Below are 16,186 nucleotides of genomic sequence, written 5' to 3' on the forward strand. Positions count from 1 at the left end.
ACATGCAAATCACATGTATGCAATATTATTCCACAAATGAATATTATGATTTTCTAGTTAATCGACATTTTCATAGTTATTCCTCATTTGTATTGTTTAAGTGAAATTCATGTATAACCACGTTTTTGAATGTTCATTAAGGGTTATGCTAAATTAAGTTGGTGATGAGGCCTGAAAATGCTCTTCTTGTGTTCTACCTTCAATGTGTAAGTCAGCTCTCTCTGTGTATTTCTTTATTTGCAGGTGCATCAACGAGTCTTCTTTTAATGAAAGCGTGTTGTTTGTTATAGATAAGGGGGAATGAGAAGACAGGTTGCCAAGGACGGAAGTTTTAACAAGTTGCTGTGAAAGGGAATTGTCCTCTGGCTTCCTGAAGACAAAGGATTCAAGGTCGTCCTGATGGCTGAATCAAGAAATGAAAGCCTAATTAAAGTGCACCATTCATGGCTGTGCACAGACTATGGAATGTTATTGATAGTGACTTAAAGTATCAGAAGCTTGAGGGGATAAGAGTGTTTTAGTTAGAGATTCATAACCTTTTTGCCCTTTGACTAGAGCATACCTTTAGAAACTTAAAGCGGTACAGACCTCTGTTTCCTTTTTGCTTGGCTGATGTGGCTTTATGCTGCACACATCTCTCTTTCTGAAACCTCAACTGAGGTTTCTGCATTGTTGACACTTTGCTTCATTTCCAATATTACAAGCTAGATAATTTTAGGATTTCTTGTAGCTTATTAGACTAGTAAGGTAAATATAGGTTCAATGGTTAGGCAGGAGAACCAAAGCTTAAACTCGGAGCACCAAGTGTTATTTCTTATTTCTGTACTGTTGCTACTTAAGTATTGGGTTGTTTGATGTTAGTAAGTTTCAATTTTGCTCCACACTTTAATTCACCTTTGTCATTCTGTACTTGTATAGCATATTTTTGAGACTCCTTCACATAAGTTTGGCTTTGAATTTGTAATACATTTTCTGAACTTTCAGTTTGCCTGAGATTCAATGAGGGACCAGATCGGTTAGACTGTAATTTTAAACTGAATGGTTGAATGTGTTTCTTCTCTTCACCCCTCTAAACTTAGAAAAAGATTTAAGTGCAAGAAATTAATAATGGTGCCAGAGGCTGGATCAACTTGGGGCAGCTTTTGAAACTTCAGAAGCTCCCAAGGTCACCAGGCGCCTCTCGTTCTCATTCCTCAAGTTCAGAGTATATAAACAAGCCACCACCACTAACACTACCCCAGACGCGCTCCTTGTACAAGTCTTATTTTTAAATGCTTCCAGATGGGTCACGTTTTCCCTGTGGCTTTTCCTTAGCCAAAGGCAGCAGGGCCGTCAGAAGAGGACTGTACTTAAAAATGTTAATTTTTCTTAATAGCAGAGATAAACGTACACTAATTTGCCTTTTGAATGTATTTATTTCGGCTTCGCATCTCTCTAAAAATAGACATCACTCACTAAAATAGCCACGGCCTAACTGAAGGGGCACGTTTTCCATTACCATTTTGTTTTATCCTTTTTAATTTTCACTTCTCCATGTTGTTGGCTTTTTCACTGTTAACCAATGTCTAACCCGATTATTTTTATGAACGTGATCTGAAGGCATAATCGTGAAAGATCAAACTAGTGTATTAATTAAAATCCGAAATAACAAACATTTTAAAAATACTTTGTGGTGTTTTGTCTTACAACAGCCGGTCTCGAGACCGCCTGTTTAGTCATGACACAAGCAATACTGCAATTTGGACCGCGTAACTTCCACACAGAAACGTAAAAGATAACATTTAAAACAGAAGATGAGCAGACAGAAAACAAGGGGACTGCTTACTATAATTGACGCGCTTGTCGGTCTTTAAGAGTATACTGAAGATAAGTGTACCTGGGGTGTAACTGAAGCGTTGACATTGGCTTCTTTTTCTCTTGCCGTTGCAAAGGTAGAACTGCACCTGGACAGCAGCTGTCACTGTTTTGTTGTGGTATGGGGGAACTTCCAGCACAATGGTGGGCTAGAAGGAACATGAAATATAAGCCGACATAAGATCCATGTTTTTGTCAATTCAACTGCTCGGTACTGGAAAAGGCAATAGGGAACCAACGACTCCTCAATTCTCCCTTATACCCGACAGTATTACTTTAAGAATCGCTGTTATCAACACAAGAGTGAAAAAATCGTACTATGAGCTTCTGTGTATTGTACTATTTTAAAATATACATGTAAATGCTATTGTAAAATAATTGTAACAATCAGCTGGTTGGCGAGAGAAATAAGTCAGGGGGTATTTTTCAAGAACATTACTAGCTTTTACTCTTGCATCTAGATCCTAGAAGACTTCACTAGGGAGTGGCATGACAGAAAAGTGATGCACAAAATAGACCCAGTAGTGTTGCATCAATGTTCGATTTTCAGGTGACGGGCGATAATGAAGTTAGCAAAATAAAGAAAGGGTCAAGTAACTAGTTCTACCACAGTATTCAGGGGCGTAACTTGAGTCCCTGTGGTGCAGGGGATGGGAGGAGGGCTCCAGTCTGTCCCGTCAACCGTTCAGGGGACCAAATTCAGCCAAAAGTAAATAACTATTTATGGAATATGTGGAGGCTTTAGGGGCCCCCTTCTTCACACACTGTGTGGAGAGGAGGCATTTTGAGTTACCCAACAGCCGGTATTTGTTATTTGACAGATGCATTTATACGATTTGACTTAGAAGAGGCAGAAAAACCCACAAATGCAGGCATAGGACGAGCAGTGATTAAGATTAAACCACAGGGGTAGAAAGAAGGCAGTCTGTAAAGGTCTGCAGGTTAGGAGATTCTGCCCATTAAAGGCAGAGCGTTTTAACTTCAAAAACGGATTACTGTACCTTTGTAGATCACAATGCGCCAACCTCCGTCATTGCAGTAACTGACAGTGCTGGAAAGGAGGCCACACAACTGTGGCTGGAAGTAGGTCAGAGGCTGATAGACTTGGTATTCTCCTTTACAGTCTTCACTTTGCCACAATGCTCAGTCCCTACCTCTATGAGTTGAAAGGTAGAAGTGAAAATGTAGGACTTGGCAGGGGATCTGGTTGACGCTACCCATCATTCTATCCTTGGCACCTGTCTTTGGAATCAAGTCCTTGCAAAAGCAAAGGCTAGATTTGTGGGGGCTCTTGACCTAGGCCCAGAAACAGGAAAGGGACCAAAATGAGCAACAATGAAGGGCAGGTAAAGCTTTGGGGACCCACCTCTCCTCATCTGCCTAAAGACGTTATTCCCTGACTGAGCAAGATGATACAAACATACAAACACTTCAGTTGTCAAAATAGATACGTATTTAAACACAAGATTTTTACAAATATCAAATTTTTGAATCTTAAAGCTACTTTAGTGAAATAAACTTCACAAAACAGAAAGGAGGTGCCAGAAAATAACTTACGAGATGTCCCTGCACAACTTAAATTGCTTCACGTTTGGCATACAAAGAGTCATAAACATGAATTGGTTATATGTCCATCTATAAAGTACACCATAAGCTAAATATTCTTTTGGCATTTAACGTTAGCTTTCATTATCCAACTCAACTGTAGTTGTTTTGCGGATCAAGGACTTTTTAATGATGTGTTACAACAATGATACAGGAAGGCCCTATGCATGACTTTTTCAGGATATCTACACAAGATAAATTTAAATATACAGATTTTTCAAAGTGAACTCATAGATCGTTATGAGTATCTGGTATTGATCTGGCTTCTGAAATGTAATGTGGACAACTCTGCTTTAAAGGCTGTGGCTTCCCTATTGGGATTTGGGTTAGAAACTGAATTACACAGACGGGAATGCAACTGCAGCTTGTTTATAAGCCACCTGAGATCTCCTTTTTCTTTCTTTTAATGGTTTTTTTTCTAGAGGGAATACATATTTTTATAGCTTACACAAACCATACAAACATATAAATCTCATTAAACAAGATGTGTAGGTCAATGCAACAATATGTCATGTGTCAAACTGTCGAAGAGTTGAATTACCACACAACTCTTTGGTGCTTGTTAATTTTTAGTGGTGATCTCATTGGTCTTGTAACTCCTCCACACCTTGATGTTTCAAGGTCTCGAGACACTGGGTCATTCTTGGTTAGCTGGATATTTGTTTTTCACAGTATCACTATCTATACATAATGAACATCAGCATTCTTGTACTAAAGATTGTGCAGACACCAGTCACTGAAAAATAATAGAATGGTGTACGCCAGCAAAATGCTGTCGCAGATCCTTTGCACATGGGAATTAATTGCTCCATTCTTACTCCAGCTGAATTATTATAATCATCATAATCATAATAATAAATTAAAGAGGTTTTACCACATCTGAATCCATCCCTAGATTTTATAAAGACAGTTAACTGAACCAAATGCAGCTTTTAGGTCGATACAAATCAGGAACAGATTTGTATGTATTAAAAGGCCATTCTTGTCAATTATGAAATGTAGCTGAAAACATTAGTCTAAGGTGCAGTGTTCGTTCATAAAGATGGAGGGTGCTGTAGACAGCAATCAACCATCATCAATCGATCTCAATATCCTTTTTCAGTAAAAACCTGTCAAATATAAAATAATTTGTCTCCCGACCTAATAAAAAATTCAGATTCACAGGTCACAACAAATATTTGCTGGCACACAGCTAGGCCCAGGGGCTCTATTTTCACTGTGGTTTATTAACACTAATCCAATTGTTGAGATCACAAAGGGATTCCACCCAGGCCCTGGGGTCTTTATGTTTACAGGAGATTTGCCACATTTTCTTAAACCTGGACCCACTCTTTAATTTTCCCCCGTCTGCCAAGTCATTATTTAAACAAAAATGGTACATTCAAGCAGACTCTGAAACAAATTATTGAACATCTATCGGACTTTCCCTTATAGCCCAGTTTATATGTTGTCAAAAGAGGTGTGTATGTCCTATTCATCCGATGCAGCTTTTAAATGACTCCGCCGCTTTGTCTAGGGAGCTTTCTTTACCTGTTTTACTCGGCACGTATAGGTCTGCTTTGCGATGGAATTAAGTAATTTCACTAAAAATTAATGTCTGAGATAAGATTTTAGAAACCTTAATAAATGACACCTGAGATGTTAGTCCCTTGGTCTCAATCGTGCATGGGCCCCCTAGTGGTCGGAAACTGCACCATGCACCTGAGCTAGTGATGGCGGCTGAGTAGGAGACTAAGAAATTCTCCCACAGCTGAGCTAGCCAACAGCAACACAAAGATATCAGAAAACAATATGAAGCCTCTGGTCTGCTTTGGCAGATAACGAAGCACATTGAATGTGAGCGCTCAGTAGTACCGCTGCGGCGCCAGAGGGCAGTACCATTAAAGAGAAAAAGCCTGACAACTGTCCTGCTGCCAGAGCAGCGAAGAAAGAGGAGGAAGGAAGTCCTCCACAGCCCATTATGGTGGCGATCTACGTGATGACTGGACATTTCCCTTTCTTTGTTTTTATTTTCCCCACTCATTCAAGGGAAATGTGGTTATTGTTAATGTTGAATCTTGTGGCTGCTGGTGCAGATAAAGTGAGGAAAGTTAAGCCTAATCCTCGTCTACGTGTCCTCACTAGAATTGAAACTTTCTGTTACAGCAGCTAGGAAATTTTCCATTATGTAATATTATTGTAGCCGAGTAATTGTGCTGAATCCCTGTTTATAATGCACTACTGATTTGATGACATATGAATTTCAGAACTCTATGGAAAGCATAAATAAACTACAGTTTCTAATTTTGTATGACCCAAGGCCCTTAAAGCTTTTGACGTCTGTGAACCCCCACTTAATCATTACAGGAATCCAGGGCCCAATGCTGAATCATTATTGGAATCTTGGGACCCTCCCAGTCAGGTATTACTGGAGGGCTGGGATTAAACACGTTCAATTATTTGAACCTCAAAACAGTACAGAAAAATACTGAAACAAGCATTAATCAATCAAAGCCTGGCACAAAACTCAGTTCCGCTGCCGTAGTTTTTGGAATTTGGGCACTTGACGCTACGGGGATTAGTACGGCGTTCCCCAATTCCCTCTTCCGGCACAAAGGGAGTTTTTTTTTTGTTGAAATTTTGCAGCTGCAACAGCGTTAATATAGTTCTACTTGCGACCGCACCTCACACAGATTTTCTATTCGAGAAGCAGCTAAATCTACTTAAAAATAGATTTTCAAGTGGATTTTCTTCTCCAACGGACCACTGAAGTTTTTATTTTACTGCAAAAAGGCTTTTTATTCCTCAACAGGAAGGAAGTGCCCCAAGACTCCAACGTCCTGTTCCTGTCCAGCAGGCTCCTCTCAGTGCTTGGTCTACCTCCTGGTCACTCTTCACTTGGCTCTCTGTCTCCTGCATATATACATTTGTATTTAAGGACTCTGTTTTTGCGATGTCACACAAGTAACTTAAAAAACTGGTTGAGCGGCAGCAGGCGGACCCCACATGATCCGCTGCTATCATGCTCTAAAGCCCTCCCTCTCATCATGCTGTGAGTGCTCCTGGGTCACAAGATGTCAGGAGCGGCACAGAAGGAGACTGCTGCTGGTGCCTGTTTATGAAGATAGGGAGCTTGGCAAGATTAGCGGCCAAGAACCTAGCATTGAATTCGTGGATATTCCAAGCGGCTGAGTGTCCTGTTGCTCACTGTGCCAGAAGGGTGGCTCGTGAAAGCAGTCAAAGTAAAAAAGGCATTTGACGTGGTGAACTGGGACGCTTTAGTTTTTACAGGGCAAAAGTTTGGGTTCCCGGATCCAGTAGTTAATATGCTCCACAATATATAACAGGTGCCAGAGGCTTCTGTTATAGTTAATGCAAGGGAAGTTTCTCTGGTGAAGATTAGTCGAGATACCCTCTAAAGGTTCCCAATGTGGTCTATTGTCTTTGCTTTATTTATTGAGCCCTTGGCGGCAACAATTCCGAGCTCTGATTCTGTTCAGCCCTCACAAGACGGTATGTCCAAAGTTAAGTTGTAGGTCGACGACATGCTTCTCTATTTGAAAGCTCATACAGTAAATATCGAAGGCAGGATTGGCTCAATTTAGAATATGCAAAGGGGGGTATAAGATCAACCCAGTAAGACTGCGTCTCTTATTTAAAGCTCCATTGTCTGTTCTGCGCCCGAACTTGCAGGATCAGTTTAACTCGAAGCGCCTGGCTCAGTATCTAGGGATTTCTGTAACAAAGAAGTATTCATACTTGTTTGACCTGAATTAAACTACTTTACTTGCTAGATGGGCGCTTCTCAGATTGTCGTTAGTTGGGGGAGTATCCCTCATTGAAGTGTAGATTTTGCAACTATTTCTTTTTTTTCAAGTTTACCCTTAAAAATTTCAAGAATTAGAATTAGATTCCCTAATTAATTGATTTTTGTGGTTTGGTAAAACCTCTTGGGTGAATTACTCAGATCTTCAACTGGGAAAAGATCAAAGGCACTGGTGTTACCCGATTTTCTTTTCATACTACCAGGCCACATGGCTTGACATCACAGTTCAGAGAGGAAAGGTTTTGGGGTATCTGGACAATTTCTTGCTAGCTTGAATGGTTCAGGAAGTATGCATTGAGCTCTCTGTTTTTCTAAAGATGCCTAGGCTTTCGAAAAGGACGAGGTAAAAGGTGCTTACAGATTCAGAGGCTGTGCTACAGCTTTTGTTTAAAGTGTGGCAAGTGCCAGCCTGCCATAGGTTTGTTCAGTAATGCTTTAGGCCTCAGAGTTCAAGAGCGGTGCCTCTCGGGGGTACCGTGAGCTAGGTAATGCTATTTATTGGCAATCGGTTGATAACCTGAGAAGAGCTGCAGCAGAGTGTAGAGTCAATATGCCTTCATTTCTGGTATGAGTTTGTGCAGGTATCTAGATTTCTGTCAAGTAATTGTCAAGCAACAAGTGACGCAGCCCAAGCCTTGGTTAAATTAGTATTTTATACAGAATTGACAAGGGTGGGTAACTTGCATAGGACCCTTAGAAAGCTTTCCGGTTCCCCTCTGATAAACAGCCATCTAAATAAGCTAAAAGAGCGTACTGGTTGTCGGGTGAACCCAACTGAATGGGTACAAGTATCTTAGAGCTGCAAACATTAGGAGGATGTGGCTTTCATCAAGGTGGCTGGCATACTATACTCCTTATGCAATCCATAAAATATTTCCAGGCATTCCAAAATCAGTGCTTTAGATGTACTCAGCATGACAAAGGGGACTGGCTACATATTTTTTTTCCTTTGTCCTCAACTGGTTCTCTTTTGGCAAAAAGTATTTTGATTCTAGGTCAGTGCCTATGAACTAGACTCGTGCCAGAACCCACATTAGTTTTTTTTTTTGGGGTGTCACAAGCTACTCAAAAACTGAGTGTGCATGCACAATATTTTGTATCAGCAGCTCTATCTTTGATCCTCCAATGTCTACTAATGTCCCCACTATCAAGGTTTGGCTGGATAAACTGAACCGAACTTTGACCTTTGAGGAAGCTTATGCTCGGCGGATGGTTATTCTGGAGAGGCAAGCCACTATTTGGATATCTTTAGTTGCATTCGCCAGCAGCCTATGTGTAAAGTACATATCGTGAGCTAAGGAATGGATAGTGCTGAGAATGTATACTGTTAGAATTTTCACCGTTCTTACTGGTGCTTTGGTAAGCTGTACCCATCAACTCACTGGCTCTTTAGTTATTTGTTTTGATGTCCATTTCTACTGTCAAAGAACCTCTAGTCCACTTTATGTTTATTAATTTCAACCACAGTTAATAACAGTACTGTGGTCTGCTGCGCTAGTATGCACTTTGGTCTTTGCTAAAGAATCGTTCATGTACTGGTTCTATTATCGATCCCTGTTATATCTTGCGAAAGGCAGCAATGTACTTTTGATAATTAGGATGCCACTTTAAAAGGCGCTTTTGCACTTTTTGAGCTTTTAGCATTTTCTTTGCATATTCATCATATGTTTACTGTAGATTTTTTGTATTTATGTGTATTTGTCTTATTTTCTCTACTATTTAGAGTACTTTGCACTTTAGACAGGTGCTGGCAGTAATTCTTTTAGTTATGGTGCAGGTAAAAGTTATTATTCTGTATGTCAAAATGGTTGCTCTATATGGGATGAACGTTTCCTCTTAATTCAAAATAAGGCCTTTGCTCAGTTTAGAAATAAAAACAAAATTTAAAAAGGGAAGCTCAAAAACTATTGTATGAGGGTGTGGTTTGCGTGGCATGCACCAGTATTTCTTTGTACTTTACTTTGATTTTTAAATGTCATTGTGATGGGTGCCCTTGATTAAGTAAGGGTCAATGTTGTTTCTTTTTGCATTTCATAGATTTTTCATTTTTTGCAAAGGAACATTGCTACACAGCTGAGCACCCTTTCTCCATGTTTGTTACATTTGCGATATTCCTTTATTTTACAACGTGGCCGAGACTTCCAATGGGCCACCTACCCAGTAGGCCCAGTACTAGTCAACAGTGCATGAAAATAAGTGTTTCTGTGGTACATGGTTTGAAAACTTGACTTAGGACAGGGATGTCATTGGATTAAATTTAAAATGTGTTGCATGTGTTCTTTGTTCTTCATGCCCCCTTGCTCCCTGTTGTTGATTGACATGTGGTTCTCAGCCATTTTGTGCATCCAGCCAGTGTGTTATCGCCATAGGTTTGCATGCGTTCTTTGTTCCCGATTGCTCTCTGCTCGCTGTTTGTCCATGTAGCTGCCTGGCAGACATTTTGTGCATCCATCAAGCCAGTATTTTTGCCATAGGCCTGAAGGTGTCCTTGTTCCCCATGCCTTCTTGCTCGCTGTTGTTGTCTGACCATGTGGCTGGCAGCCATTTTGTGCATCCAACCAGTATGCCTTTGCCATAGTCTTGCATGTGTTCTTTGTTCCATATGTCTCTTTGCTCATCATTGTTGTTTGACCATGTGGCTGGCAGCCATTTTGTGCATCCAGCAAGTGTGATTCTGCCTTAGGCTAGCATGTGTTCTGTTCATTGTTCTCAAGGCCTCCTTGATAGCTGTTATTTTTTGACCACATGGCTGGCAGCCATTTTGGGCATCCAGCCAGTGTGTTTTGCCATAGGCTTGCATGTGTTCTTGGTTCTCCATGGTTCCTTTGCTCGCCGGTGTTGTTTGACCATGTGGATGGTGGCCATTTTATGCATCCAGCCAGTATGTTTTTGCCACAGACTTCCATGTGTTCTTTGTTCTCCTTGCTCACTGTTGCAGACCATGTAGCTGGCGGCCACTCTGTGCCTTTGCCATAGGCTTGCATGGGTGGATGTGTGATACCAGTTTAATAATATGCATGTGAATCATTGTAGAATATGGATACTAAGAATATGATTTAGATAAACACTGCTTATATTATTATTACATGCTTTTTTTGTTTGCATTTTTTTATTTGCAACCCAGTCCTTTCCTCACACTAGGATTCTTTCTTCTCATCCTCCCATTCAAACATCAGCAATTATTGATCATCTGTTTAATTTAGGTTTTTATTTTCATGTTTTTGTTTTAATTTTTTTACTTTTATTTCTTTATTTTCAGTGTTTCCATTTTCTAATTTCCTATTTGTATTGTAATTTTTAAAATTGTTATTTTTTTCAATTTATTTAATTCTGCATTTTGTCTTCATGCATCCACCATAGGTGCACAAGTTGCGCTACAGCATTCAGTTCCTTTAGGTCTATAATTCCATTTCCTCCTGGACACCCTTGCTGCAGTACAGTGCAGCCACTTCAGCAGCCTCAATTTTTTAAAATAAATAATTATTCCATTTCCCCTGGACCACTCTGCTGCCATAGTTTTTTAAGGATTATTACATTTACCCATGCACATCTCCGACTATCACAGTTGTGACATTTAAAACAGATGGAGATAAAGCAAAAGAGCTATATCTGTATGTTGCGTTGCCTGGTATGTAATTCAATTTTATGTTATGGTGGTGGTGTGGTTTGACCTTACACTGTTTGGATAAATTGTTATTTATTACTTTAGTAACCAACCACACCAATATTGCATTTGTCTGTACTATTTCAACCTGCAACATTGCCACATTTCACTAACTACATGTTTTTTCTTCCTTGTTTGCTTTTAGGTGCATAAGAGAAGGAGAGACATCACCCGCAGTACTGCCTAGGAGAAGGCCTGTACATTGATTACAGTCCTCTGATCTCTTCCGCTTGTGTAGCTTATTGCCAATGTCAACCCTTAAGCATGTTGCTTCCAAGCAAGTTGTCAGTGGCATAACACAGCTTTCCAATAGTTGCGCACCGACCGCAACCTTTTGCTGGAGACATGTGTCCGGGGAGGAACCTGGCAACAGCATTCCTGCACCAACAGCACCACCCGAACCTAAGTCCAAGACCATGTCTGTCAGTGAGGCAGCCACTGCAAGCATGGTGATGCCAATGAGCAGTGAATTGGATTGGTCCCTTTTGCAACATAGTACCCAATCCATTCAGGAAATGGAGCAAAGTTAACAGCAGCTGCAGCCATCTTCCTGAAGTTGGAGCAGGACAGGCGATCTAGCTTCCTGCCAAACAAGAACCCCCTCTTTTAGAATCATTGGCTGCTAGATCTTCAGCAAGGAAAAGGAAGGGTACTACTCCACCATCTTCTCCAAGCACCACTTCTGATTACGATGATGGGGATATGGAGTGGACCCCGGCAGGAGAGGCAATGTAAAATAAATGTTTCTGAAAGACTCAGAATCATGGAAGGGAATAATGAGTAGGTTGGTGATGACGAGCCAGTCATTGTGGAAGCTGGCACAGAGGAGTCCAACATTACTGCTCAAACTGCTCAGAGGGATGTGGCACAGGTAGCACCACCACCAGACCCCATGTTTGGAAGGCCTCAGTTGAGCTCTTCACTTACCCCTACCTTAGTAGAAGTAATCACTGAAGAGGCAATTGACAAACACCCCTATCTCCAGTTCTTTTTCAGGCATTGGCCCACTAAGAAAGGACTCCTCCCCAGTTTGGGACTTTTTAACACTTGGTAAGCAGAAGGAGAACAATGCAATATGTCCCCTTTGACATACAAGTGTTCTTCAAGGTAAGTCTGGTTCACAACTGGAGCAGATGACCCACATGAAAAAACATCACAAAATCCGATGGGAGAAGCACCTTAAGATAAATTGCTGAACATGGTTGTGAAGGTGAGGAGAGCAAGGAAACATCAGCTACAACTAATCAAATCACAGTGGAAGGTGAGGAAGAGGGTGACATCATAACACAAAGCAGCCATGTCCCTAGCACTGCACCAAAATCATCTACCTCAGTGACCTTACAATGGCACAAGAAGACTGTCAGATGGAGACACCGCAGCAGACAGTGAGTGCTCCACGATGCACATTCAATCTATCACTACCTACTTCTCGAAAGTCACATGTATCAGCAGCTCTAGAAAAGAAGAAAATACAGGCTACTATTACAGACAAGTTTAGGCAGTAGGAGCCTGTGACCACAACCACCCAAAGGCACATTTGTGCAATGGGAATCTATCAAAAATGTTAACGCGTGTCCTCCTCCCTTTTTCTTTTGTGGAAGAAAAAAAATTAATTGAGCATCTTAATTTACACTAAAACTATTTTCCTGGCATTTAACTTAAAAATCCCATCTAAAGTAAAAAATACTTTTTTATTATGTATTAAAGCGTTATTAAATGAGTGTTGAATTAATTAAAAGTAAATTATATTTTCATAAAAAATCATCTTACACTAATGTTTACAGTCCAAAAACATTAAAGAATTTTAAAATAAATGCCTTTTGATTTTTTGTGAACATTAAGTTACAGTTATTTATATTTCTAAACAATTTAACATTATTTTCAACAGGATTTTATTGCAAGCCCCCAACTAAATGTTTTTCTATGGGAGGATGTTGCAAGCCCAGTGGGTAGCCATATGTGGTGCTGCACTTACTCCAACCTGGAGCTGGAGAACATTTACTACTGGTTTATGTACTTTTGGCTGCAGTAACTTTGGAAGTTAATAGCAGTGGTTTATTCTTTTGTTTTTTTTCTCCCTAAACCCCCCTCACTTCTCCGATTTAGTAGTAGGCATAACGTTCTTTCCAGCTACTCATCCCACCCACCAACATTCACTATAATGAGACTTACATCTGTAGGTTTGTGAAGAACAAGTTACTTATCTTCGCTAACTCATTATCGGGTAGAGACTATCTAGCTGAATATTTCTTACCAGGCGTGTTTTGCTCGAGTAGTAATCCTGCATGCGCCGTCCGCTGGCTCAGTTAGGCTCCGTGTGGTGGCATCATCACCTGAAGTGACTTTAATCACAACCTTCCAAACCAGGAGCGCAAAGGCATGAAAAGAAGTGGCACATGTGTGTCCAAACAAGGGCCCTGAAAGGGATCACCCTGACCCTAGCAAATGAGTCAGCAGAGCGGAGAGGCATGGGTAGGTGTAAGGAATCTGCAGCTACATAGAGTGAACGAGATAATGGGTTACCAATAGAAAGTAACTAGTATATATGATAGAGACGTTAGCTGCAGATTCCTTACCTTTGAATAGATACCCAAGCCATAGCCTCCTGGCAGTGGGCTGCAGACAAATCTTTTTAAACTAGAAAGTCCAGCAGGCCCAAACTGGCAAAATGCGCGTCCCTGCAGACCTGACTGTCCAGGCTGTATTGCTTTGCAAACATGTGCAGGGGCGCACACACTGCTGACTGACAGATGTCCAGGACTGAGAGTCCACAAGCTAAGGACGTGGTTGCAGGTTTTCCCATGGTGGAATGAGCCCTCGAGAGGCTGCTTCTTAGCCAGGGCACAGCAGGTCTTTATACAGAGAACGACCCAGCGCAAATTAGTTTGTTTCTGTACTGCCCGACCTTTCTTTGCTCCCACATATCCTACAAAGAGTTGGTCATTCATCTGGAACTGTTTTGTGCAGTCAAGGTAGAAGGACAATGCTCTTTTTGGGTCCAGTCGGTGGTGTCGCTCCTCTTTCTTGGAAGGATGCAGGGGAGCAAATAATGTGGGCAGAGTGACAGTTTGTCAGACATAAAATGGAGTCACCACCTCTGGAAGGAAAGAACCATGGGTCTGAAGCACCACTTTGTGAATAAACACTGTGAGATATGGAGGTTTGGATGACAAGGCTTGCAGCTCACTCACCCTCCCGGGCAGATGTTATGGCCTCGAGAAAGGCTGTTTTGATGGCGATCAGCCTGAAGGGAAAATTGTGCAGTGGCTTGAAGGCAGCACACAAGAGGTATGTGAGAACTAGATTAAGATCCCACTGAGGCATGATAAAGGGCGTAGGGGAAAACATATATACAAGCCCTTTTAGAAACCTATTTACAATAGGGAACTTAAATAGAGAGCTAGTCAGGCAGCTGCAGATGGAGCAGACAGAAAGCCCTCAATAGATCCCAGAGCAGAGCCCTGCTGGGCCCGAGATAGAATGAAAAGAACACCACCAGAGAGAGAAGCAGAAAGAGGATCTATAGATTTCTCTGTACAATATTTTACAAATCTGTTTTGGTGAAGAACACCTGCCTGCTAAAATAACAACAGACTTCGGGGGAATGTCGAAGGCTGTCAATTGTCACCACTCAATATCCACACATTAAGTGTAGAGTTGACAGGTTCGGGTGGACAACCCTCTCCTGCTGCTGCGACAGAAGATCCTCCCGAAGGGGAAGCCTGATCAGAGGATCTATGCTCAGCTTCACCAGCGTGGGATACCAGACTCTCAATGCTCAGTCCAGAGCCACAAGGATTACTTTGGCCCGGTTGTTCTTGAGAACTCTGGGCAGGAGTGGTATAGGCGAACAGCAGGCCTGAGCTCCACTCGCAGCGAAAAGCTTTGCTGAGCAAGTGCCACCTTGGAAACGCCAACGAGCAGAACTGATGACATTGCACATTCTTTTTAGAGATGAGTAGATCTAACCAAGGCTCTCCCCACTGCTGAAAGAGACCTTGCACTATCCCGGATGAAGACGCCACACGTGATCCACTAGGCATCAACGGCGGAGTTCTTCCGCCCTGGCATTCAGAAAACCTGCCAGGTGCTGAACCACCAGGGTTTTGCCCTGCTTTTCCAGCCATGTGCAGAGATGCAGGGCCTCTTTACAAAGGGTCCACAATCCCACCCCACCTTGCTTGTTGCAGTACCACATGGTGGTGGTATTATCCTTGAACACCTGCACTAACTTTTGCTTGACAGAGGGAAGAAATGCCTTCAAATGCTAGTCGGGTTGCCCGGAGTTCCAACATGTTGATGTGGAGTCTGGATTCTGCTGGAGACCAGAGTCCTCTTATCTCCACCTCTCCCAGATTTCTGCCCCATCAGTCACTACTGTAAGGTCTGGCTGGGGAAGGGAAAGGGGTCTGCCTTTGACTCAATGGCTGCTCATATTCCACTGCAGGTGTTTTACAGTTCCCTCAGAGAACTGGGCATCTCAGAGACATTTCCCTGATCCTGCGCCCACTAGAACTTCAGGTCCCACACCAGAGCTGCATATGTCACCTAGCATGATTCACCAGCAGGAAGCAGGAGGCCATGAGCTCCAGCAGTCTCAGAGTCAGTCTCACTGAAACTCAGGATAGAGGCCTAAATATCGGTATCATAGCCTGAATATCCTAGATTTGCTGCTCGGGAGGATAAGCACAAAACTCAACCATGTCCAGAACACCTCCTATGAAAGAGTGTCTGAGAGGGAGCCAGGTGTGACTTTGGCACGTTTATAGTGAACCCCAGCGAATGCAGATGGTTTGCTGTAGTCTGAAGATGGGAAACAACTGCCTGGGGCGAACCCACCTTCAAAAGCCAGTCGGTGAGGTAGGGGAAATCTGAAACCCCTGACCTGCACAGATGAGCTCCAACTACTACTATCACTTGGGTGAACACCCATGTGTTCCAAGCATTTGCTGTGTCTGATTGTCAGTCCAAACTTTTACATCTTAGAAACAAGAACCATCTATTAGTGTACCCACCTCAGTACTTGGTTAAGGATCCTCTTTGACAGGGAGCACCTTATGTTTGGGAGCTTGGGTTCTAAGCAAGGTGCAGTATGAGATGCCTCAGGGAGGTTGTAACTGAGGCTTCGGAAGCACTACTTGTTAGGCTGCAGGCTATCTCTCATCAAACCAAAGGCACTTGTGGGCCACATTTTTGCTACCTAATTACAACACTGCTAGGGAATGTGTTCTCAGCAATGAGGTTAAATGGGCTAGACT

The 16,186-nt window shown here is 42.0% G+C and overlaps 1 protein-coding gene across 3 annotated transcripts in view; it reads right to left on the reverse strand.

The window, feature by feature from the left end:
- Positions 1-16,186, reverse strand: part of NFATC3 (nuclear factor of activated T cells 3) — an 821,290-nt gene that overhangs the window by 180,012 nt on the left and 625,092 nt on the right. For all 3 annotated transcript variants that reach the window (XM_069216237.1, XM_069216233.1, XM_069216234.1), the window contains one exon: positions 1,877-2,003. In XM_069216237.1, coding sequence (XP_069072338.1) covers positions 1,877-2,003 — 127 coding nt within the window. The remainder of the gene's footprint in view (positions 1-1,876; positions 2,004-16,186) is intronic.

This window comes from Pleurodeles waltl, chromosome 12 (assembly GCF_031143425.1).
Source record: "Pleurodeles waltl isolate 20211129_DDA chromosome 12, aPleWal1.hap1.20221129, whole genome shotgun sequence".
NCBI classification, from domain to species: domain Eukaryota; kingdom Metazoa; phylum Chordata; class Amphibia; order Caudata; family Salamandridae; genus Pleurodeles; species Pleurodeles waltl.